Below are 26,722 nucleotides of genomic sequence, written 5' to 3'. Positions count from 1 at the left end.
TCAAGCTATTACATCCAGCAATAACCAATCTCCGAAGACTTCTAAGACCTTGCATATCTTCGCACAAATTTTCTAGATATTTACACCCAACAATGAATAAAGCTTGAAGACACTCCAAACACCCTTCTGGCAACCGCTTCTGCTTAGTAATTACAAATAAAAATCTAAGGCTGATCATGTGCCTAACATCTTTGGGCAGCTCTTCTAATCCTTCACCTATAACCAGAGTTTGCAAATTTTGCAATTTGAAAATAGATTTTGGGAGTCTTTTTATTTTTGGGTTGCTCCCAAAAAAGAGATATGTCAAATGTTTCAAGGCGCCAATCCTCTCCGGAAAAGCCTCAAATTCAGAATCATCCATTAATTTCAAAGACCGCAAATGCTTAAACTCTAACAAACATTTCTCAAAGTCTGTTTTGCATGTAGGCCCCACTATACTATCTGCAAAGACTATTGACCGCACATGGTGGACCTCATTTGAAATCTTGGGGAGAGTTTGATGAAAAAATGCATTAGAATCTAGAACTGACAAATGACGGGTCGTTTTGGAAAATCGGTGGTTTTGAGAGCCTATGATTGAAAACTCATTTTGAGCCAATGATGATGCAAGATCATTCATTAAATCATGCATTTTAAAGGAAGCTCCATAATTCAAATCCACATAATCTTGGAAGAAACATCTTGAGATCAACTCGCGCACATAACGCAAGGCAACATCTTCCAAGTTCTCATTTGGATTTGATGATTGAAGAATGAGCCCATGTGCCATCCAAAATTGCACCAATACGACATCTGCGAAGACATAATCTTTTGGAAAAACGGAACAATAAAGAAAGCATCTTTTCAAGTGAGTCGGCAGTCTTTGATAGCTTATTTTCAAGGCAGGTAAAATGCCATCTCCCTCTTCTTCCCACTTCTCACTGTCTCTCACCGATTCCCACTCTTTTTCATCAGTCTTACCATACAGTTGAGTCCCCAAGTTAATCACTGCCAGAGGAACTTGCTTGCATTTCGCCACTATTTCTTTCCCAATTCCAACCAAATTTGGATTCAACTCCATTTGCCCTTCCTTGAATGCACACTTGTTAAACAACGACAGACAGTCCTCCTGACCAAGAAGACTTAGGTTGTACGCAGCAACAGTACCCATAATCTCAGCAACACGTCGACTACGGGTAGTTACTATAATCTTACTTCCATCAGCACCTTTTGATAACAAAGTCTTCAACAACAACCATTTTTGAGCTTCTTCGTTCCAAACATCATCCAAAAGAAGCAAGTATTTCTTACCATTCAAAATTTCTTCAAGTTCACCCCCATCCAAATCCACACATCTTTGCCCAGTTGAAGATTTAATAATTTTTTGTATCACTTGTTTCAATGAAAAATCATCTGAAACACATACCTCCATCTTCAGATCAAAATGACTTTTTACATTCTCAGCATCACACACCGATTTGGCAAGAGATGTCTTCCCCAAGCCTCCCATTCCTACAATCGGAAGGACAAGGGGATGTGCATCACCAACCTTAAAAGGTTCTGCTAAAAGGTTGATGAGGCATTCTTTGTCTTTATCTCTTCCGATAAGACTGGAGAAGCTCTCAAAGGATCGGAATGAATGAATCATGGTCATAAAAAAAGATAAAGGAAAGAAAGAGAGGAAGAATGTAAGGTAAGCAAAGATTCAGTCACATGCAGCTATAATATTGGAAGGTAAGCAAAGATTCAACAACATAAATACATGCTTTAAGATTTTGAGTGCTAAAAACAAGAAGGTTGAGGGGATAAAGAGAGGTGCTGTTTCAGGGAAGGTGAAGATGGCAGAGAATGTCCATTTCTTGGAATGAATGATAGTTGAGATAAGGCAAATATGTGTAGGGGAATAGCTTTAAATCTTGGCCTAGAAGCAAGGAAAATGACATGAACGAAACAAAAAGGAGCACTCCTTGTCTTAAAGCAGGATAACGATGATTAGATAAATTTAAGCTGCTTGTTGCTGGTGGCACATAGTTTAGAAAAGGAAAATGGGACAAATGAAAATTTTCAAAACAGAGCTCACAACACCACCCCTGCCTCCTCTGCAAGCTGCAACCTGGTTTCGTTTAATATTTTAGCTATAAAATCCAGTGTGACAAAAACCAGGTCTGAGTAAATATATTACAAATGGTAGAGCACCATATACAGCTCCAAATTCTATCTGAAAATCTCTACCACTATCATATATTTGGGCCAAACACGCCAAGGTATCAATTCTACATGTGGTTCGTTTTTGTATTTTAAAAATATTATTAACAAATTTTGAATTTTTTTTTTATTTTTTTCATTATTTAAATTATTTTTATATCGTTTTCATGTGTTGATTAATAATAAATTTTTAAAAATAAAAAATATTATTTTAATATATTTTTCATATAAAAAATATTTTATCAAACATCCTTTTATTGTCTGTATATCCATTTGATTCACCATTTTCAGCCTAGATATGCTATTGCCAAGTAAAACTCAATCTTACAATAAGAGAACATTTAGGACTCTTTTTGAAAATCAATTTCTTTTGATGCATGTTTTCTATTATTTTTTCTATTTTTTAAAATATTTTTTTATTGACATAATGGCGCCGATTTAATTAATTAAATTCACTCAAAATCAAAACTTTAAATTATTCACTAAATCACAAATTAACACATAAATGAATAACAATAATAATAAAACTAACTTCATTTACTTCGAATAATTTCTGATAGTAAGAATCAGAGTTTACTGGTAGGTCATGAAGAGAGTTTGTAATCCGTGATGGTTGAAGCAATCTGTAAGCGAAAATGAAAATGATTAAAACAGGGTTAAATAATTAGCTTAGAGAAAGAGAGAGAGGAGGTTTTTACCGACGGTGGAGATTGCACAAAAAGAGTGAAGGAAGGTGTACTGGAGAGATGAATTTGTCAGGGAAGGAGTCGGGGTGGTTGTGGTCGTATAGATAGTGAAGTCGGCGCTGCTAGTGGTTGCTGTTAGTGTTAAAAGTTTGGTTTTTCTGGTTAAAGGAAGCTAGAAGTTTTGTTTGACGGTCATTTTATTTTGCAAGAAGATGGCGGTTGCTGTGGTTGTGTTGATGAGTCGTTTGTTTTGACGGCAAGGTACGCGGTGGGAATGTTTGTTTGAAAAAAAAAAATGAAAAAACAGTTTTTTGAAAATTGGTTAGGATCAAGGGGTGGTTTTGGAGTATGACCTAAAATATATTAAAATATTTTTAACAGTTACATATTAAAAAAATTTAAAAATAAAAAAAATAATTAATTTAAGGAAAGAAATTTCAAAATTTAATGAAAAACAGAGTGTAAAAATTTATAAACTTTTAATATGTTATTGGATGTCTCTTCATTAAGATCTTTGAAACTCATGAATGAGACATTGTAATAAGTTTGAGATTCTTGATCACTGTTGTATTATTAGAAACAATTAGCAAAATTTGGATTCACCCTCTCATGCCTAACTTTTGTCGGGTTTTATACGGATAAAAGTTAACCCAAGATGGTACGTTAAATGCCTAAAATTTGACAGAAGGGACAGATTATAAGGTATATTTGGAATTGTGATAGTGACTATGGTTTAAAGTGTGTTTTGCTTAAAAATATATTAAAATAACTTTTTTTATTCTTTTAAAATTATTTTTGAGATCAACACATCAAAACGATCTAAAAATATAAAAAAAATTAATTTTTAGTAATTTGTTTTTCAAAATTTAAAGGAACACAGTTTGGATTGTGTTCCCAAGGAAGATCAAATGGAATTACTGGAAGCGAAGCCATCAGATTAGAGCTAGGTTGTTGATTCTCGATGACTAAAGAGGTAAGTTTATTTTCCCATCAAGAACCAGATTACATTTATAGTGCAGCTTTCAGGCTATACACCTATCAGGATGTTGCAATATGCAGGCAGCAGCAGCAAACTTTTGGAAGCCTGCATATGATTGCCTCTAATGGAAGTTTCTTTGATTTTTCATTTTTCTTACTGGAATAGAAAAGCTACTGAGCATGATAGCTAGTCACGCAGACCTCTAATGGAGGTTTCTTTGATGTTTCAGCTTTTTAGTTTGTTTAGAAGGAGGAATTTCTATGTTAAGCATAATTATTTAAAGGATCAAACACAATATTTTAAATAAGATAAAGAGGCAAGCCAATAATTCAGAACAACCAAATGTTTATCAATTTATTCATGACAAGTCATCACACACAGCTAGCTAAGGAAATTACACAAAGCAGACACTGTGAGCCTTAAGTTGATCTTCGCAAGTGACAAACTGTTGTAGAAAATCTCAGCCGACAGGACCCTCACAGTAGTAAACCTGAAGAAATTAGACAAAAATAGAATTTAATAATGATGTATTAAGTTCAAAGAAATTTAAATTGTTGAATGAATTAGTTAACTTTTCATTTTATCATGACACCCACGACATGCCTTGTCTTGTTCTTTCGCTCTAGTTAAATCTGATGGAGTTCCACTTGAACCCGCCCCTCCAAACCACAAGAGGTTGTGTCAAATAAACATTGAAAAGAATTTAAAAGGAAAAAAAGGAATTGAAGAATGTATAAAAAAGTGTAACTAAATATGATATATTTAAATACTTATAACCCGTACTTAATCAGATGTTTCTTCACCACTATGAGATGTTTCTTCACCACTGTCATCATCGGCAACCTTGATTTTAGGGATATGCTTGATCTTGAGCCAATCTTCTCCTGTTCCCCTTATGCACCTTTTGCTCAACCTTGGACAATTAATGATCTCAAGATTTTGAAGTTTCTTTAAATTGCTGATGCACTCCGGCATTTCTCCAATGTTTGGACAGTCTCTGATGATAAATGTTTGTAAGGACTCTGCAGATCCTTGAAAAAGCTGTTCTGGTAAAGCAATAGTTGCTGGTAACTTTTTAAATATTACAATATGAAGGGAAAGGAAAAGAGGTTGAATTTTTTCCTCTTTCTCTTCTTCTATTGTCATCAAATCAAGCTTTTCACACTTTATAATAAATAATTCTTCCAGAGTAGTTAGGCATTTTATGCTTCTCGGCAGAGAAATCAAGCTATCACATTTACCAATAGCCAATTTTCGAAGACTTTTAAGACCTTGCATATCTTCGCACAAATTTTCTAGATTTTCACACCCAACAATGAATAAAGTTTGAAGACACTCCAAACACCCAATCCCTCCTTCTGGCAACCGCTTCTGCTGAATAGTTAGATATAAAAATCTAAGGCTGATCATGTACCTCACATCTTTGGGCAGCTCTTCTAATCCTTCACTTGTAACTGCCAGAGCTTGCAAGTTTTGCAATTTGAAAATAGATTTTGGGAGTCTTTTTATTTTTGTGACGTTCCCAAAATAGAGATATCTCAAATGTTTCAAGGCCCCAATCCTCTCCGGAAAAGCCTCAAATTCAGAATCATTCATTAATTCCAAAGACCGCAAATGCTTGAATTCTGACAAACATTTCTCAAAGTCTGTTGTGCATGTAGGAACCATTATACCATCTGCAAAGACTATTGACCGCACTTGATGGAAGTTGTTTGGGAACTTGGGAAGAGTTTTATGAAAAAATGAATCAGAGTCAAGAACTGACAAATGACGGGTCGTTTTGGAAATTTGGTGGTTTTGAGAGCTTATGATTGAAAACTCATTTTGAGCCAATGATGATGCAAGATCATGCATTAAATCATGCATCTTAAAGGAAGCTCCAACCATCTCATCCACATAATCTTGGAAGAAACATCTTGAGATCAACTGGCGCACATAACGCAAGCCAACATCTTCCAGTTTCTCATTTGGATTTGATGATTGAAGAATGAACCCATGTGCCATCCAAAATTGCACCAATACGATATCTAGGAACGGGTAATCTTTTTGAAAAACCGAACAATAAAGAAAGCATCTTTTCAAGTGAGTCGGCAGTCTTTGATAGCTTATTTTCAAGGCAGGTAAAATACCATCTCCCTCTTCTTCCCACTTCTCACTGTCTCTCACCGATTTCCACTCTTTTTCATCAGTCTTACCATACAGTTGAGTCCCCAAGTTAACCACTGCCAGAGGAACTTGCTTGCATTTCTCCACTATTTCTTTCCCAATTCCAACCAAATTTGGATTCAACTCCATTTGCCCTTCCTTGAATGCACACTTGTAAAACAACGACAGACAGTCCTCCTGACCAAGAAGACTTAGGTTGTGCGGAGGAACAGTACCCATAATGTCAGCAACACGTCGACTACGGGTAGTTACTATAATCTTACTTCCATCAGCACCATTTGATAACAAAGTCTTCAACAACAACCATTTTTGAGCATCTTCGCTCCAAACATCATCCAAAAGAAGCAGGTATTTCTTACCCTTCATAATATCTTCAAGTTTTTGTATTAGTTCACCCTCATTCAAATCCGCAGATCTTTCCCCAGTTGCAGATTTAATAATTTTTTGTACCACTTGTTTCAAGGAAAAATCATCTGAAACACACGCCTCCATCTTCAGTTCAAAATGACTTTTTTACATTTTCAGCATCACACACCGATTTGGCAAGAGATGTCTTCCCCAAGCCTCCCATTCCTACAATCGGAAGGACAAGGGGATGTGCATCACCAACCTTAAAAGGTGCTTCTAAAAGGCTGATGATGCGTTCTTTGTCTTCATCTCTTCCAATAAGACCGGAAAAGCTCTCAAAGGATCGGTTCATCTCTGTTTCCTCATGCAATACATGGCTACAATCAATAGCCTGCTCGCTGAGGTGGAACTCAGACTCAAGAGATGAAATCTCAGCTAGTCTTTCTATGATGCTCTTTATCTTATGACCCATTCTTAAACGGAATGCAATCTTATTAGAGCTTGAAAAGAAGCGCCGTACCTTTCTGCTGGTGCTCCCTGTTGTTTTCACCACCTGCCTTCGTGAAGTTTCGCACTCGATTTCGTCCAGCACGTCCTCTGCATCATACAAGACTTCTCTGAGATCGTTGAGCCAGAACCGAATCTTGTCATTCTTTGATTGTTTCTGCTCAGCATCGGACAGCACTGCGGCGATGGCTGACAATCTCTTTTCAAGACGAGCAATGTCAGCTTCAAGTCCCCATGCCAAACAAAATTCTTGAGCAGCAAAGGAGCCTAACTTCCCTAGAAGGGATTTTGCAATCTCGGCTGTAAAAGCATCTGCCATTTTCTTTTTGAGTGAGGGGAGAAGTGTTTGATAGGAAGAAATGATTGAGATAAGAGTGGAGTTCCGCTTTCTGAGTGGAGAGGAGAAGTCGTTTGAGTCTTCTTGATCACAAAATTAAGGGACGAAAAGTCAAAAAGAATAAATTTTAATTAAACATCATCCTAGAAGTAGTAATCTTTTGGAAAAATGGAAGAATAAAGAAAGCATCTTTTCAAGTGAGCCGGCAGTCTTTGGTAGCTTAATTTGAAAGCAGAATATAGGATGGTACCATATCCCAATAAAATTCTATACCACTAATCGAATTTCAGTTTATATGGTATTCAGAGCATGAAAAATAGAAAAAAAAAAAAGGGGGCAATTAAAGCACCTACAAATTTAATAGACTGGATACCTACTTAATACCATAGTTTTAAGACCCGGCCCGGTGGTCGGCCCGGTCCAAGGCCCGGGTTCCGGGTTTTGATCGGGTCACCGGGTCACGCGGGTCGGCCGAGTCAAAATTTATTTTTTAATTTTTTTTAAAAAAATCAAAACGACGTCGTTTTAGTAAAAAAAAATAAAAGTCAACAGGTTTGCGGCCGGGTCTTGCCGGGTCAACCGGGTCCCGGGTCTGGCCGGGCCAATTCCCAAGCGGGTTTTGGCCTCCATCCGGACCGGTCCCATGCCCGGGTCAGCCGGGTCAACCCGCCAGGCCGGTCCGGGTTTTAAAACTATGCTTAATACGCGTTCCATTACCAACTTGGAGTCTAATTAGCTACTAAGACTGGATTTATTTTTTTTCTTAGCTTTTATGTTTGCAGTGAAATAAATACATAAAATATTTGGAAACAAATCAAATTATGTTTTATTTGGGGAGACCACTAAAAAATAAAATTTGAAATATAGTTTTTAAATGTTTTTTTAATTGAGTTTTGTAAAATCTGTTTGTTTTTGTGTTTTAAAAGCGCTTTTGAAAAAAATAAATTTTTTTAAAATTTTTTTACTTCAAATTAATATGTTTTTGGTATTTTAAAATCATTTTGATGCGGTGATATCAAAAATAATTTTTTTAAAAATAAAAAAAATATTTTGATGCATTTCCAAGTAAAAAGCACTTTGAAAAATAACCGCAACCATACTTCTAAATATAACAACCAAACATTTTATACATGTTTTTGCTACATATAAATTTTAACCATAATTTTTATTAAACATGTATCTAAATCCAACTAACCATAACTAACCATATTTTTTTTTTAAAATTACAACCATAAAGACTACCGCAAAAACAATTACACTCTAATTACTTTAACCAGCTTGCGTAATAGAATAGCAACCAGTGAATAGCGAAGGCCACTCATGGAAAAATAGAGGAAAAGAAAAGGAAGAAGAAGAAAGGAGTGCATGAATCATAAACAGAATGAAGGAGGCTTGGGAAAAGTTACTAGATCAAACTCTCCCACAAGCTCCAAGACCTGGTAATGAGAAATTCCAGCCAAATCTAGGAATGATAATTTCATTATACTCATTGAATATCCAATTATTATAATCACTCAATTTGATTTGATTGGACTTTTACTTGATTTTATCCGATTCAAACTAAAAAACTTGATTTTGGATACATAGAATTAATTTACCTAGCCAATACTCATATTACTTTTTTTTTTTAAATGTAACCTAACTATATATCCAATCTTCACTTACAAACTAAATGTTACTTAATAAATACCAAAACAAAATATTTAAATTTTAATGCATATAATAATTACTATTACAATATTATACTACAAATCTTGTAAGAACCAATCTAATTTCTAACATTATTTTATAATTGAAGTTTAATTTATAATAATGATGATTGATTAAGAATATATATAAAGTTATTTCTCTTAATACATATATTTATATCAAATACGAAGTAATATATGAGCCAAGTTAGGTGGTTGGTGCATTGTTTTTTAAATATATGATATAAGGTTATTTAACAACTAACAAGCGCATCATTTAATATATTATTTATATGAAATAGTGTTTTTGTTATTGTCTCAAGAAAAAAAAAAAAAAAACGGAGATAATATATTTATATCTCTACGCTACAATATTCAGAATGAGGATGGGCCTTGAATGTATACGCTTCAACAAAAACAATTGGTGCCTTGCCATTTCATGCAAGCCCTTTAACCCACTGAAGCAGACCCATTAACAGAAGAGTAACGGATAGCAAAACGAACAAATCATAGATAGATAGATAGATAGTGCAATGGGTCTTCTACCCAGAGTAGAGGAAACTTGAGAGATGTTAGTGTGTTCTTATGTTTTTTCTTTAACAATTATTTCTTGTTTGTTTTTCTTTTCTGAATAGGAAAACCTTATTTATACCTGGGTTTAGAGACTATGGCTGAACTTATAGGCTTTGGGCCCTTTAGGCTTTAGGGACAAAACTTGGGTATTACCTTAAGTATGTTGTGGTTGCATACTGGAAATGATAATTCTACTAGTAAGATTGTGTGAAAAACTTTATAATTCTCATGATTATGCGGAATGAGGCGAATCTAAAATTATATTGAAATGTTTTTCTTTTGATCTTAACTACAAATCATACTTTCACTAAATTCTGGAAAATTCACGTAGGTCTGCTCAATCGCCCATCACTTGCCTAGATTACAAATGGAAGAGCACCATATACAGCTCCAAATTCTATCTGACGTCAATCTCTACCACTATCAAATGGATCTTTAAAATGACAATCTCTACCACCATATACCAGGTCGAGTTTAATATCATGGTAACGTAATGAAATCGATCTTATGATATGTTATATTGGATTTAATTACAATTCTTTTTAGCACACGAATTTTTTTTTTTATCAGCCTCATTAATTTGCAGGTCAATTAATATAGCTGTAACGATTGAAGGTGGTTTTAGTTTTGGTCATTCAATGTATGGGCTGGTGATCATTGATGCTAACTAGGAAAAAAAGTTTTTTTTTTTTTTTTTTTTTTTTTTTTTTTTTTTGTGTTTGGTAGCTGGTTTGGATTTTGATTATTTGGAAAAGGACAAACGGGTAGAAACTTTGATGTTCTTTCAAGGGCCATACGATTAAAATGACATATCAATGCATGGCAAGTTTCCATAATATCCCTTGTTGATTCTAAATGGAGAGTCATTGGAAGCAAGAATGATGATGTTGATCTTAAAATTCTTTCATGGATAAGCGTGTTTGATATTGTTCAGTATTGCAGTAATTTTTACAGTTATGAATAGCAGTAGTTTTTACAGTTACGAATAAAAAAATTCAAGTATAAAAAAATGCATGCTAATTAAAACTACTTGAGATGAATTTTTACATGTAAAATAAATTTAAAAAAAAAAACATAATTTTTATTTGTAATTTTTACATAAATACTTTTATTAACCTTATTGATTTTAAACTCATTTTATAATATAACATTGTCAAACTTTTCATGCAATTATTTAGAAGCTTGTTTCAAACTATATAATAACTTAATAAGTTTGAAGTCTTTTTTTTTTCTTTAATAACAAACCTCTTAAGTTGTTTCATAAATACCTCTCCCTCAAAATCACCATTTAAAAAAACATTTTTTTTTTTCATATTTCTAACTTGTTAATAATTGTAATAACTATTAAATACATATAAAAGTTATTATTAACATAGATAAGTATGTAGTAAACTAATTTTTTTTTTGTTGTTTTTTGAAACCTTTAACGATAAATCTTGCTTTGTATTTTTGGATGGTTCTATTAGCTTTCAGTTTTCTCTCTCTTGAAGATCTATTTATAGCCTAGTAGGGAATGAATTTTTGAATGGTAGAGTATAGATCTTTCATCTATAGTTTGATGAGACCACCTAAGCTATTCTTCTTTGATTTCTTATGTGAACGAATTTCTTATATCTTTTATAAGGGAAAATGTCTTTAAAAGTATATTCATTGATTTTATTATTATATCATGATGAATTTAATCAATGCTTGATTTATATATATAAAAGAAATCCATATACACTATCAATGAATACACAATCCACTCCAGGGTTAGAAACGATAAGCTCAGTTTAGCAGCCATAGAGCCTGTCGAAGCAGAGAAGCTGTTTAAAGTTTGTGCCTTTAACTGGTGGATAGTTGGGATTGTTGATAGATTTTCCAGCAAAGATTTTGAGTGCTAAAAACAAGAAGGTTGAGGGGATAACAGTGAAGGTGAGGATGACAGAGAATGTCCATTTCTTTGAATGAATGATAGTTGAGATAAAGCAAATATGTGTAGGGGAATAGCTTTAAATCTTGGCCTAGAAACATCCCATGGCCTAGAAGAAAGGAAAATGACATGAACGAAACAATAATTAACTCCATAGAAAAACGTACAAGGAAATAATTCTAATAATCCTTTAGAGCAACAGTATGTTCCGAATAATCCTTTATTTAGATGGTAGGTTCTTGAAGGATGCAGAAATGGATGACTCTTTGTCAAGTTCTTTTTTGCCACATCTACTCTTCTTATTGTTAAGTGTTGCCTTTGAAACTCATGCATGAGACATCTGATTCTCGATCGATGACTGAAACGGTAAGTTTTTTTTTTCCAATCAAGAACTAGATTACAATTATAGAGCAGCTTTCAGGCTTTATAACTATCAGGATGTTGCAATATGCAGGTAGCAGCAGCAAACTTTTGGCAGCCCACATGTGATTGCCTCTAATGGAAGTTTCTTTGATTTTCGTTTTTCTTTTTGGAATAGAAAATCTACTCAGCATGATAGCTAGCTAGTCATGCAGACCCTTAGAGTTTAGAGCAACAGCATGTTCCCATGCATTATTCACATATAAAGAAAGAGTAGATGTTCTTGAAGGGAGCGGAAATGGATGTCTCTTCGTTATGATCTTTGAAACTCATGAACGAGACAATGCAGTAAGTTTGAAATGATGTCCTTCTCCTCCCAACTTCAGCTTTCTAGTTTGTTTAGAAGGACGAGTTTATATGTTAAGCATAATTATTTAAATGATCACACACAATATTTTAAATAAGATAAGTTGAATAAAATAAAGAGACAAGCCAATAATTCAGAACAACCAAATGTTTATCAATTTATTAATGACAAATCATCACACACAGCTAGCCAAGAAAATTAAGACAGGGGAAGTTACACAAAGCAGACACTCCGAGCCTTCAGCTAATCTTTGCAAGAGACTTAACTGTCGTGGAAAATCTTGGCCGACAGGGCCTTCACAGTAGTAAACTTGAAGAAATTAGACAAACATAGAATTTAATAATGATGCATGAAGTTCAAAGAAATTTAAATTGCTGAATGAATTAGTCAACTTTGCATTTTATCATGACATAACTTGTCTTGTTCTTTTGCTCTCTAGTTAAATCTGATGGAGTTCCACTTGAACCTGCCCCTCCAAAACACAAGAGGTTTTGTCAAATAAACATTGCATTTTCTTTTCGGGGAAAAGAATTTAAATGAAAAACAAGGAATTGAAGAATGGATAAAAATTGTGAAACTAAATATGATAGATTTAAATACTCATAACCCATACCTAATCAGATGTTTCTTCACCACTGTCATCATCGTCAACCATAATTTTACGAATATTTTTGATCTTTAGCCAATCTTCTCCTGTTCCCCTTCGGCACCATTTGCTCAAACTTGAACAATCACTGATCTTAAGATTTTGAAGTTTTTTTAAATTGATGCAATTTGGCATTTCTTTAATGTTTGGACAGTCTTTGATGATAAATGTTTGAAAGGATTCTGCAGATCCTTGAAGAAGTTGTTCTGGTAAAGCAAAAGTTGCTGGTAACGCTGCAAATATTATAATACGAAGGGAAAGGGAAAGAGGTTGAATTTTTTTCTCTTTCTCTTCTTCTATTGTCATCAAATCAAGCTTTTTACACTTTATAATAAATAATTCTTCCAGAGTAGTTAGGCATTTTATGCTTCTTGGCAGAGAAATCAAGCTATCACATCCACCAATAACCAATTTTCGAAGACTTTTAAGACCTTGCATATCTTCGCACAAATTTTCTAGATTTTCACACCCAACAATGAATAAAGTTTGAAGACACTCCAAACACCCAATCCCACCTTCTGGCAACCGCTTCTGCTTAGTAACTACAAATAAAAATCTAAGGTTGATCATGTACCTCACATCTTTAGGCAGCTCTTCTAATCCAAAACCTACAGCCAGAGCTTGCAAGTTTTGCAATTTGAAAATAGATTTTGGGAGTCTTTTTATTTTTGCGTTGCCCCCAAAATGGGTATATCTCAAATGTTTTAAGGCGTCAATCCTCTCCGGAAAAGCCTCAAATTCAGAATCATCCATTAATTCTAAAGACCGCAAATGCTTGAATTCTAACAAACATTTCTCAAAGTCTATTTTGCATGTAGGCCCCGCTATACTATCTGCAAAGACTATTGACCGCACTTGATGGAAGTTGTTTGGGAACTTGGGGAGAGTTTGATGAAAAAATGAATCAGAGTCGGTAACTGAAAAATGACGGGTCGTTTTGGAAATTTGATGGTTTTGAGAGCTTATGATTGAAAACTCATTTTGAGCCAATGATGATGCAAGATCATGCATTAAATCATGCATCTTAAAGATAGCTACATAAGTGAAATCGTCATAATCTTGGTAGAAACATCTTGAGATCAACTCGCGCACATAACGCAAGCCAACATCTTCCAACTTCTCATTTGGATTTGATGTTTGAAGAATGAGCCCATGTGCCATCCAAAATTGCACCATTAAGAGATCTCGGAACAAGTAATCTTTTGGAAAAACAGAACAATAAAGAAAGCATCTTTTCAAGTGAGTCGGCAGTCTTTGATAGCTTATTTTCAAGGCAGGTAAAATGCCATCTCCCTCTTCTTCCCACTTCTCACTGTCTCTCACCGATTCCCACTCTTTTTCTTCAGTCTTACCATACAGTTGATTCCCCATGTTAATCACTGCCAGAGGAACTTGCTTGCATTTCGCCACTATTTCTTTCCCAATTGCAACCAAATTTGGATACAACTCCATTTGCCCATCCTTGAATGCACACTTGTAAAACAACGACAGACAGTCCTCCTGACCAAGAAGACTTAGGTTGTACGCAGGAACAGTACCCATAATCTCAGCAACACGTTGACTACGGGTAGTTACTATAATCTTACTTCCACCAGCACCTTTTGATAACAAAGGCTTCAACAACAACCATTTTTGAGCTTCTTCATTCCATACATCATCCAAAAGATGCAAGTATTTCCTACCATTCAGAATAGCTTCAAGTTTTTTTTCAAGTTCACCCCCATCCAAATCCGCACATCTTTCCCCAGTTGCAGATTTAATAATCTTTTGTATCACTTGTTTCAAGGAAAAATCATCTGAAACACATACCTCCATATTCAGATCAAAATGACTTTTCACATTCTCAGCATCACACACCGATTTGGCAAGAGATGTCTTCCCCAAGCCTCCCATTCCTACAATCGGAAGGACAAGAGGATGTGCACCAACAACCTTAAAAGGTGCTTCTAAAAGGCTGATGATGCGTTCTTTGTCTTCATCTCTTCCGATAAGACCGGAAAAGCTGTCAAAGGATCGGTTCATCCCTGTTTCTTCATGCAAGACATGACTACAATCAATAGCCTGCTCGCTGAGGTTGAAGTCAGACTTAAGAGATGAGATCTCAGCTAGTCTTTCTATGATCTTCTTTATCTTATGACCCATTTTTAAACTGAATGGAATCATATTAGAGCTTGAAAAGAAGCGCCGTACCTTTCTGCTGGTGCTCCCTTTAGTTTTCACCACCTGCCTTTGCAAAGTTTCGCACTCGATTTCGTCCAGCACGTCCTCTGCATCATACAAGACTTCTCTGAGCATATGGAGCCAGAGCCGAATCCTCTCTTTCTTTGATTGTTGCTTCTCAGCATCGGACAGCACCGCGTTGATGGCTTTCAATCTCTCTTCAAGACGTGCAAGGTCATCTTCAAGTCCCCATGCCAAACGAAATTCTTGAACAGCGAAAGAGCCTAACTTCCCTAAAAGGGATTTTGCAATCTCGGCTGCAAAAGCTTCTGCCATTTTTTTTTGAGTGAGGGGAGAAGTGTTTGATAGGAAGAAATGATTGAGATAAGAGTGGAGTTCCGCTTTCTGAGTGCATAGGAGTAGTCGTCGAGTCTTCTTGATCATAAAATTAAGGTCTGAAAAGTCGAAAAGAAGAAATTTACAAGAAGTTGCTAATAAGGAAGGACTAGTAATTTGGAGTTATGCAACTGTGTTGAAGCTTCTTCCATGGAATATTGACCACACATGGTCGAACTCATTTGGGGATTTGGGGAGAGTTTGATGAAAAATGAAATGGAATCAGTAACTGAAAAATGACGGGTCGTTTTGGAAATTGGTTGTTTTTGAGAGCTTATGATTTAAAACTCATTTTGAGCCAATTTAAAATTTATTTTAGAGAGCAATTATATAATTAAAATGGTGTAAGTTTTAAGAAATACATGAAAATTATATCTAATTTATAATTTTTTTTAAAAAAAACACGACTCTGTTCAACAAGTAAAATGAACGAACAAACCAGAACAGAGCTCGCCAGAATCCTCACATGGATTTGGTTAAGGTAGCATTGCACCAGACACCTCATGTGAGGAAATTCTACGACGTCTTGCTGGGCATAGCTTGTAGACCGTTGATGCATCCAACAATTTATAAATTATTTTAAATAAAATAAATAATAATTAAAAAAATAAAAATCAAATTTAATAAATAAAAAAATTCAATTAAAAATTAATAAAAAAAGTAAATAATAATTATGAAAATAAAAACCAAAATTAATATAAAAATTAAATTCTAAGAAATGAGATTGAAAAACAAATATTATAAACAAAAAATATATATAACAATCAAAAGTTTGAGGATCAAATATAATACAATCAGTAAGTAATATGATATTTTTAAATTATTCATAACTTTCAGAAAGTGTTTTCTGTCCAAAATAAAAAAAAAACACTTTCCTGGAAATCAAGCTAAATTTTTTCTTGATCAACTTTTTTAATGACAAATAAACATATAAAAATTTAAAAAATAATTTTTCAAAAAACTATTTTTCAACAAACAAACATAATCTTAAGAGTCCATGTGCTTTGATTTAGTCGTGGATTCTCTCATCTATTTCTTACTTACTCAAATCGAGACCAAGTGTTTTAGTTCAAGAGTTTTTAATTAAATGTTGGAAACCTACTTCAAAACATTGCGGGATAGTAAGCGAATCTTCTGTTTAGATTAGGTTGTTTCTTTAATGGAGTGCTCGTCAATAAATATAGATTGCATATTCTAAATTATAAAATTAAAATAACTTTATAAAAAATAAATTATAAAAAAAATAAAATAATCAATTTAAATTATCCTATCAAACTTATAACTCAATCATGATATTAGAATAATCTTATATAAAATAAATTAAAATAAATATTTTAGTATAATTTTCAATCAACTTATTATTAAAAAATAAAATTAAAAAAAAATAATTTAAAAATGAGCTTATGCATTTGTTAAAACTCAGTTGGGGATCTTGGAAATTGTTTCCTCATAATCTTATAACGCAAGCTAGCATGTTGCAAGCTATCATTTGGACTTTAATTGAATGAGTTTAGATTTTTTATTTATTTAAAAATATATTAAAATATTTTTTGTATTTTTAAAAAATATTTTTAATATCAATTCATTAAATAAAATAATAAAACAAAAAAAATAATGTTAAGCAAAAAATTTAATTTTAATAAAACATTTTTTGAAACGCAATTCAACCAATATCCTAGAAGTAGTAATCTTTTGAAAAAATGAAACAACAAAGAAGGCATCTTTTCAAGACATTGCATATCTTCGCACAAATTTTCTAGATTTTCACACTCATAGATGAGTAAAGTTTGAAGAAATTTCAGGCAACCAATCCCACCTTTTAGCAACTGCTTCTACTTAGTAACTAGAAATAAATATCCAAGGCTTATCATTATAATAAATACTATAATTAACAAATAATATAAATTAAAGTTTATAATTTGAAAAGTTATAAGATTAAAGTGTACGTTTAGCCCCAAGTTTAAAAAACCCATCTTTTTTTGTCATGCCTTTCATTTTAGTCTCATATCTTTGAATCCTGCACTTCCTTAATAAATGAACTTTAATTGGCCATTAATTTTAGCCTATAAGGATAGTAATAAAAAAAGAAGAAGAAGAAGAAGAAGAGCGACCAAAAACAAAAAAAAAATCATTGTCGCAATCCATAATTATGCGTAGGGTCAAAGGGAGGAGTGTTAACCTGCCCTCCCTTCGCCGCCTACAGAGAAAGGCCCATTGGTCGATTGGTTAAGTCTTCGTTCCTCTTTTTTTCTAAAGTTCTTAAGACGGTTAGGTAATAATAACAGGGTATTATGAATTGGATAGGGCAGGAGGTACTGTAATCTATTTTAGAACCCCGTGGGAAACCGACACAAGTAAACCTGCGGGAAAGGAAAAGCTATCAATCGCAATAGGCGCAGGAGATCAAGTCTTAAGTCTAGCATTACTTTAGTTCAAGAGTGAACAAGGAAGTGCAAGGCTAGCTGGCAGCTGTCTGATGAGTTCATCGCTCTCTATGGCCATTTGTCTTTAAGCTCTAGGCTAGTTAGAATGGTTATGACATGTGGATCCGGACTCACAGGATTATGCCGCCTGGCCCCTACAACACAACTAAGGACGACAGTGGGTGCCCAAGAGGAGGCGAAGTCCTTTGAAAGCGAAAAGTCTTGTGTGCAGAGGCACGGCGAGGAGCAATCAACATCTTAAAGCAAGCAAGCAAGCTCCGGGCGAGGCAAGCAATCAAGGTTCCAATTACCTTCCGCGTTCACTTCAGATATTAAGGAAAAAGATGGCAATTCAGCATCAAAGAATATTAGAGCCGTTAGTAGCTCCCGGCTTCGAAAGAGCAAGGATGGCAAGACATGCTTTTGTCTAAATCATTTTTGAGTTCATACGCAGTCGAAACATCATAGAATTAGCTAATCCCAAGACCACCTTCATCTATGGGAAGAGTTCATATACAGCTTCAAATTCTATCTGACAATCTCTACCACTATCAAATGGATATCTATATGTCCATTTGATCCATCTGTTTCAGCCCAGATATGCTTTTGCCAAGTAAAACTCAATCTTACAATAAAAGAACATTTATGACTTTTTTGGAAATCAATTTCTTCTGATGCATTTTTTCTTTTTTTAAAAAAAATATTCTTTTTCATTGACAGAATGACTCTGTTGCCTTTAATTTTTTTAAAAAAATTTAAAATGACAACATTTTGATGTGAGGGAAAATTTCATTTTATTAAAGGTCCCCCAAGTTTGGTGTCTTTTCAAGTTTGGTTCTTGGATCTTTAATTGTTTTAGTTTTTGCAAATTTCAACTATTTTTTCTTTATTTCATCCTTTTTTTTTTTTATCAAATGTAAGTATTGTATAGATCAAAAAGTAGTAAGCAAAGCTTACGAAACAAGCTGGAAATCAGCAGAACAAAAGAACATACATAACCCGTCAAAGGGAACAAGCTCTCTTAAAAGAGAAAAAACTCTAAATCACAACCTAAATGCAAAAAGCAACAAGGAAAACGACAATGCTAGAATCAGCATACACAAAAGCAAGCGCCCAAGGCAAAAGGAAGTGCGGACGTGCGCATCGATTCCAACAAACAGCCACTAGCAAAGTGAAACTCTAGCCAATCAAAGCCATGCAGATTGTCGCACGTGTTCATGCGGCGTCGCGGCGAAAAATCAAGTTTTTCCATTTTTCTTAATCTACAATGTAAATCTATCTATATCTATGGGGATACAACAAAAATATTGTCTTTTATTGGTAGAAAATGGAATGGGAGTCGCCACCTAGTATTTTGGTCACTAGGAACCCTAACTGGTCTCAGAGATCGGGTACGAGGACTGGTTGCGTAAAGGGAAGGTATTAGCACCCCAAATACGTTCTACCTAAGGTAAGCTGCATTGTTTTATTGTCTGATAAAAACTAAGGTATTTTCGTGTTTTCCTAGTTGTTGGTCTGTCTATGGTTCAAGAAAAATCCTTCTCGGTAAGAAAGATTTTATCTTATCGGGTAAAATCCTAGCCGTTCTAACGTCCATACCAAAAATTTCATTAATAATATTTAAGAATACGTTTTACGTATAAATTCGTAATCCCAAATACTAAAAGAAAACAAAAAAAAGATTTTTTGAATTTTTGAAATATTGGCCTAGTTCTCATGGCTTGAATAAACTGGTTATTAAAGCCAAAATGCATGCTAATACATATATTGTTTTGGAAATTTCCTTTGTTGTGTGAAAATATGATGTTATAATATTTTATATATATATATTGGAGAGACTAGGCCGTATTTTAAAACAAAAACAATTTTTTGAAAATATTATTATTATTATTATTGTTTTGACGAAAATCAGGTATTTTAATACTGAGCTTGTATCCTTACGGTATAAAAATACAACCCAATACTAATCCACTTTGATAAAAATATGCAGAAAAATCAACAACATTTTTAGGGACTTTTTAGAATTTTTTTTGAAAGCAAAAACATTTTTTATTCTGAAAATCTTTGATATTTTGACGAAAACCGGGTATTTTTAACACTGGATTTGTATCTTTACGGTATAAAAATACAAACCAACATTAAACCACTTTGACCAAAAATATGCAGAAAATAAACAATATTTTTCAAAGATTTTTCAAAATATTTTTTCTTATTTTTATACATATAATATGCAAAGATTTTTTTTATTTTTTTATTCTATAAAATTATAATACACACACGCCCACACACACACACACACACACACATACACATATATATATAATTCACGTCCTGCGTGAACAGTAGGACGTGAATTATATTTCACGCCTACTGTTCATGCAGTGAACAATAGGTAAGGAGGAAGAAGAAGAAGAGGAGGAGGAAAGGAAAAGGAAGGAGGAAGAAAGGAAGAGGGGCTCACTTGGCCGAAGGGGTTTTGGCTGCTGTGATGAGGTGGTTCAGCCAGTGGTTGCAGCGGTGGAGTTGGAGGAAGACGGCGTCGGTTTCCTGTTGCAGAGGAAGGGAGAAAGAAGAAGAAAAATCTGCAGAAATTGGGTGAAAATGCTGGTTTTTGGCTGACTTTGGACCCGAATGTTTCAACCCTCAGATCATCAAATCCGACTCTATTTATAGGCTGTGGAAGAGGGCAATCTTTTCTACGTTGGGGAAAAATTTCAGCCCTTGATTCAGTTGGGAAGCATCTCAACCGTTGGCTCAAACTGTGCACCTCGAGCTGCCAAATTTGGCAGCTCCAGGCTGTGAACTGCCCGAGGTGGCCACTTTGAGCCACTCACCGGAGCCGTTTATGACTTTTTCGACCCGACCTGACCATTCTCCGGGATAAAGGGGTTTCATGCGGACATGTTGGTGTATGTTGTGTCGGATTTGGAGGCCACACGAGCCGGAAAACGCGCCTGGAAAGCAGCCACTCAGGCAGCTTTTGAGGAAGAAAGTGAACAGTAATTTAAGGCACCTTTTCCAAATTGGTCCCTAGTTTCGGATTTTCTCAATTAAGTCCCTAATTGGCCATTAAACTTCAATATTTATGCAATTAAGCCCCTGATTTGACTTAATAAATTCCTAAAAAATATATTTTGGCCCCGGAACTTAAAGTTCTTCTAATTAAAGCCCAAATTGACTTAAAAATCAATTTTTCTTGCAATCAAATCCTCTATAAATTCAAATAAAAAACCAATTAAGTCCATAAACCTCCAAATTTGGGCTTTTCTCCTAAAAATTCAAATTTCCTTCTCAACAGGGCTCTCATCCTTCAAGAATAAACTGTCAAAAATCCATCTTTGTATTTTTAACCTCCTTGACCGATTTTTCTGACCATTTGCTGAGCGCTTCTGCCTCCTGTTATTTTTCTAACCTCCTTTGGCTATTTATTTTATTTCATTTATTTGGGGACCCAAAAATGTGTTACAACACAGATGACTAGCTTAATCACGCCAAGTCTTTTGGATTACATATAGTCCTTGAATATTAATACCTTTTTTGATTTGGTCCTTAGCTTTTTAATTTTTAATTATTTAATGAATTTCAATTCCACTGATTGTAATTTTTCTTTGTTTTTTTCTTGTTTTTTTTTTTAATTTTTTTTAAAAATATTTTTTTGAAATTGTTTTTAACTGAAATATTTTCTTCTTGTTGAAGTCTATTTTTTTAGATATTTTAGAGGGGTTAAAAATCGTGTTATAATAACATAAATAAAGAAGATTTGGAAAGTGGATTTGAAGAGGTGAATTTATCAAGGAAAGAGTAGGAGGTAGTTGTGGTGGTTTAGAGAGTGAAGGCGCCGACGTCAATGGTTGCTGATGGTAGTAAGCGAAGAAAAGATTCAACAACATAAATACACAAAATTTGAAACATGTTATTCCATGCTAAAAACACTCTTGAGATGAATTTCTGCATGTAAAATACACAAATTTCTGCATGTAAAATAAATTTAAAAAATAATATTATTTTTATTTATATTTTTTATATAAATACTTTTATTAACCTTATTGATTTTAAATTCATTTAATAATATAACATTGTCAAACTTTTCACAATTATTTAGAAGTTTATTTCAAACTATATAATAACTTAATAAGTTTTAATTTTTTTTAACAACAAACATTTAGGTTGTTTCATAAATAACTTTTCATCAAAATCACCATTTAAAAAATCTATTTTTCTATAAATTTGATATATTTTTAATTTGTTAATTACATATAAAAGTTATTATTAACATAAATACATACTTATTATTAACATAAATAAGTATGTAGCAATTTGTTTTTGTTTGAAACCTTTCATAATAAATCTTACTTTTAATTTAATTCACAAATATCATCAACATTTCAAAGCACTCTTAAACTAATTCACAAAAATCATCTTCTTGCTATAACAAAACTGACACCGCACCAACCAACCTTGACTGCTATTGCTTAAGATCTCTCAACATTGCAAGATGCCGACATATTTGTTAGTTAATAGTTTTTTTAAAAAAAAATTAACCACATATTTGTTGTTATCCAAAATTAACATCCATCAATATAAATAATGCAATAACATAATTTTTATTTGTATATTTTATATAAATACTTTTATTAACCTTACTAATTTTAAATTTATTTGACAATATAATATTATTAAACTTTTCATGCAATTATTTAGAAGCTTGTTTCAAACTATATAATAACTTAATAAGTTTAAAATCTTTTGTTTTTCCTTAACAACAAATCTCTTAAATTGTTTCATAAATATCTCTATGTCAAAATCACCATTTAAAAAAACAAAATTTCCATAAATTTGATGTATTTCTAACTTATTAATAATTAAAACAACTATTAATGTACATATAAAAATTATTATTAACATAGATAAATATGTACCAAAATATTTTTTTTTTTTGTTGTTTGAAACTAAATCTTGCTTTGTATTTTTTAATGGTTCTATTACCTTTCAGTCTTCTCTTGTAGATCTATTTATAGCCTGGTAGTGAATGAATTTTTGGATGGTGAGTATAGATCTTTCATCAATAGACCTATGCTATTTTTCTTTGATTTCATGTTCAATACTTGATTTATATATATAAAAGAAATCCATATACACTATCAATGAATACACAATACACTCCAGAGTTAGAAACGATAAGCTCAGTTTGGCAGTCATAGAGCCTGTCGAAGTAGAGAAGCTGGTTAAAGTTTGTGCATTTGACTGGTGGATAGTTGGGATTGTTGATAGATTTTCCAGCAAAGATTTTGAGTGCTAAAACAAGCAGGTTGAGGGGATAACAGTGAAGGTGAAGATGACAGAGAATGTCCATTTCTTGGAATGAATGACAGTTGAGATAAGGCAAATATGTGTGGGGGAATAGCTTTAAATCTTGGCCTAGAAGCAAGGAAAATGACATGAACGGAACAAAAAGGAGCACTCCTTGTCTTTTGCGCAAGGAATATCTGTATAGTGATGATCCAAATTCAAGTCACTAATGCTAAATTAAAGCTTGTTAGGGAAGGAGTCGGGGTGGTTGTGGTGGTAAAGATAGTGAAGGCGGTGTTAAAAATTTGGTTTTTCTAGTTATAGGAAGCTAGAAGTTTTGTTCGAGGGTCATTTTATTTTGCAAGAAGATGGCTGTGGCTGTGGCTGTGGCTGTGTTGATGAGTGACTTGTCTTGACGGCAAGGTACGCAGTGGTAATGTTTGTTTGAAAAAAAAAAATGAAAAAACAGTTTTTCAAAAATTAGTTTGGATCAAGGGGTGGTTTTGGAGAGTGTTAGGTATTTTTATTTAAAAATATATTAAAATATTTTTTTTATTTTTAAAAATTATTTTTATCAGGTATATATTAAAAAAAAATTAAATAAATAAATAATTTATTTAAGCAAAGAAATTTCAAAATTTAATGAAAAACAGAGTGTAAAAATTTATTAATTTTTAATATGTTATTGGATGTCTTTTCATTAAGATCTTTGAAGCTCATGAATGAGACATTGCAGTAAGTTTGAGATTCTTGATGACTGTTGTATTATTAGAAACAAGAAGCATAATTTGGATTGACCCTCTCATGCCTAACTTTTATCATACGGATAAAAGTTAACATGGCTTGGAGTATCTTGCTCACCTAAGATGGTACATTAAATGCCTAAAATTGGACAGAAGGACCAGATTATAAGGTATATTTGGGATTGTGATAGTAGTTGCGGTTGAAAATATTTTTCGTTTAGAAATATATCAAAATAATTTTTTTATTTTTTAAAAATTATTTTTGAGATCAACATATCAAAACGATATAAAAACATAAAAAAATTAATTTTTAATTTCAAAATTTGAAGGAATGCAGTTTGGATTGCGTTCCTAAACAGACCATAAATATAGATTTAGGAGGAGGGTTATATTAAAACAAATAATCTACAGAGGGACGCATTAGATAAAACATAAAAGTTCAAGGATGTGAAACTAAATTAACCCCAAAAGGCTAAAAGCCTAAAACTACCTGCTCCTTTGTCCCACTAAAATGATCTTCCTCTTCCTCAACCCCAAAGCAACCGTCCTCTCTTATTCTCACTTGCTCAGAGACAAAAACACTTGAATGTGGATTAGTTTTTGTACTTGTGCATATTCCAAATGTTTGCATTATTACTCAGTCTAAAGGATAAATTGAGATGGCCAGTGAAAACTTTCAGATTACTTCCAAATCATTCAGATTACTTTGCTAATGGACAAGTTGAAATGGCTAGTGAACACCTTTAGTTTTAGCGATATTGGAAGAAGTTTTGAAGCTGATGCTGTTTAGTTATCAGAATCATTTACATTACTCTGGCTGCCAAAACTCTCATGTATGTAATGTTACTAGCTAGTTGATGTTACCATAGATTTTCACTGCCCTGTAAAGTTATTGCAGCATATGTTATCCAACACTCCTCTGCAATAACAGTCTAATGTGACAACTAGAGTGCCAATCACATTTGAAATTATTATTTTGTGCAGTATTTATGTAGCTGCCATTACAGAATCATCTCTCCATGGTAGTAAGATGTGCGTCATCTCAAAAGACTGAGAGTTTTATATACTAACTGTGATCAGAAACCAGTGGAAGCTCAAATGGAATTACTGGAAGTGAGGCCATCAGATTAGAGCTAGGTTGCTGATTCTCGATGACTAAAGAGGTAAGTTTATTTTCCAATCAAGAATCAAATTACATTTATAGTGCAGCTTTCAGGCAGACCTCTAATGGAAGTTTCTTTGATGTTTCAGCTTTTTAGTTTGTTTAGAAGGAGGAATTTATATGTTAAGCATAATTATTTAAATGATCACACACAATATTTTAAATAAGATAAAGAGGCAAGCCAATAATTCAGAACAACCAAATGTTTATTAATTTATTCATGACAAGTCATCACACAGCTAGCCAAGGAAATTACACAAAGCAGACACTCCAAGCCTTAAGTTGATCTTCGTAAGTGACAAAATGTTGTAGAAGATCTCAACCGACAGGACCCTCACAATAGTAAACCTGAAGAAATTAGACAAAAATAGAATTTAAGAATGATGTATTAAGTTCAAAGAAATTTAAATTGCTGAATGAATTAGTTAACTTTGCATTTTATCATGACACCCCACGACATGCCTTGTCTTGTTCTTTTGCTCTGTTAAATTTGATGGAGTTCCACTTGAAACCTACCCTCCAAAACACAAGAGGTTGTTTAAAATAAACATTGAAAAGAATTTAAAAGGAAAAAAAGGAATTGAAGAATGGATAAAAATGTGAAACAAAATATGATATATTTAAATACTTATAACCCGTACCTAATTAGATGTTTCTTTACCACTGTCATCATCTTCAACCTTGATTTTAGGGATATGTTTGATCTTGGGCCAATCTTCTCCTGTTTCCCTTCGACATTTTTTTGCTCAACCTTGGACAATCACTGATCTCAAGATTTTGAAGTTTCTTTAAATTGCGATGCACTCTGGCATTTCTCCAATGTTTGGACACTTTTTGATGATAAATGTTTGTAAGGATTCTGCAGATCCTTGAAGAAACTGTTCTGGTAAAGCAATAGTTGATGGTAATCTGTTAAATATTACAAGACGAAGGGAAGGGGAAAGAGGTTGAATTTTTTCCTCTTTTTTTTCTTTTATTGTCATCAAATCAAGCTTTTCACATCTACGAATAAATAATTCTTTCCAGAGTAGTTAGGCATTTTATGCTTCTTGGCAGAGAAATCAAGTTATAACATCTACCAATAACCAATTTCCGAAGACTTTTAAGACCTTGCATATCTTCGCTCAAATTTTCTAGATTTTCACAATAACGAATGGCTAAAGTTTGAAGACACTCCAAACGCCAAATCCCACCTTTTGGCAACCGCTTCTGCTGAGTAGTTAGATCTAAATATCTAAGGCTGATCATGTACCTCACATCTTTGGGCAGCTCTTCTAATCCTTGACCTGTAACCAGAGCTTGTAAGTTTTGCAATTTGAAAATAGATTTTGGAAGTCTTTTTATTTTTGAGTTGTTCCCAAAATAGAGATATCTCAAATGTTTCAGAGCTTCAATCCTCTCTGGAAAAGCCTCAAATTCAGAATCATCCATTAATTTCAAAGACCGTAAATGCTTAAATTCTGAAAAACATTTCTCAAAGTCTGTTTTGCATGTAGGTCCCCATGCCAAACAAAATTCTTGAGCAGCAAAAGAGCCTAACTTCCCTAGAAGGGATTTTGCAATCTCGGCAGCAAAAGCTTCTGCCATTTTCTTTTTGAGTGAGGGGAGAAGTGTTTGATAGGAAAAAATGATGGAGATAAGAGTGGAGTTCTGCTTTCTTTTCTGAGTGGAGAGGAGAAGTCGTTGAGTCTTCTTAATTAAAATGTAAAATGGCTCCATGGATCGCTTGTTTAATTGGTTGTTCCCCTGTTCTCTTTCTTTTCTTTTCTTCATTATATTAGCGATCCTTAATTGTT

At 33.5% G+C, this 26,722-nt stretch overlaps 3 protein-coding genes and 1 long non-coding RNA gene across 7 annotated transcripts; 1 reads left to right on the top strand and 3 right to left on the bottom strand.

Annotated features, from left to right (window-relative positions):
* LOC140954804 (putative disease resistance protein RGA1) lies at positions 1-1,627 on the bottom strand. Its single transcript, XM_073405576.1, has 2 exons — positions 188-1,627; positions 1-72 (listed from the first exon to the last, which is right to left on the bottom strand). The coding sequence occupies exons 1-2, from the start codon at positions 1,625-1,627 to the stop codon at positions 1-3; spliced, it is 1,512 nt and encodes a 503-aa protein (XP_073261677.1).
* Positions 1,628-4,146: 2,519 nt separating this feature from the next.
* LOC118058522 (putative disease resistance protein RGA3) lies at positions 4,147-7,343 on the bottom strand. Of its 3 annotated transcripts, none has more exons than XM_035071217.2 (2): positions 4,633-7,343; positions 4,147-4,339 (listed from the first exon to the last, which is right to left on the bottom strand). In XM_035071217.2, exon 1 carries the CDS (start codon positions 6,505-6,507, stop codon positions 4,633-4,635), a length of 1,875 nt encoding a protein of 624 aa, XP_034927108.1. In that variant the 5' UTR covers positions 6,508-7,343; the 3' UTR covers positions 4,147-4,339. The 3 variants fall into 3 exon arrangements, with proteins under 3 accessions (XP_034927108.1, XP_034927110.1, XP_073261836.1); XM_035071219.2 differs by having other exon boundaries at positions 6,884-7,327; XM_073405735.1 differs by lacking the exon at positions 4,147-4,339 and adding an exon at positions 4,353-4,508.
* Positions 7,344-11,505: 4,162 nt separating this feature from the next.
* LOC140954858 (uncharacterized) lies at positions 11,506-12,028 on the top strand. Of its 2 annotated transcripts, none has more exons than XR_012168438.1 (2): positions 11,506-11,746; positions 11,835-12,028. It is a non-coding gene; the product is annotated as an uncharacterized lncRNA (long non-coding RNA). The 2 variants fall into 2 exon arrangements; XR_012168439.1 differs by having other exon boundaries at positions 11,818-12,028.
* Positions 12,029-12,237: 209 nt separating this feature from the next.
* On the bottom strand, positions 12,238-15,544 carry LOC118058520 (disease resistance protein RGA2-like). The gene is made up of 2 exons (XM_073405766.1): positions 12,721-15,544; positions 12,238-12,573 (listed from the first exon to the last, which is right to left on the bottom strand). Exon 1 carries the CDS (start codon positions 15,355-15,357, stop codon positions 12,721-12,723), a length of 2,637 nt encoding a protein of 878 aa, XP_073261867.1. The 5' UTR covers positions 15,358-15,544; the 3' UTR covers positions 12,238-12,573.
* Between the last annotated feature and the right edge of the window lie 11,178 nt (positions 15,545-26,722).

Source organism: Populus alba, chromosome 17 (genome assembly GCF_005239225.2).
Source record: "Populus alba chromosome 17, ASM523922v2, whole genome shotgun sequence".
NCBI classification, from domain to species: domain Eukaryota; kingdom Viridiplantae; phylum Streptophyta; class Magnoliopsida; order Malpighiales; family Salicaceae; genus Populus; species Populus alba.
The sequence above is the reverse complement of the archived record's forward strand: the minus strand, read 5'-3'. Positions and strand labels throughout refer to the sequence as shown.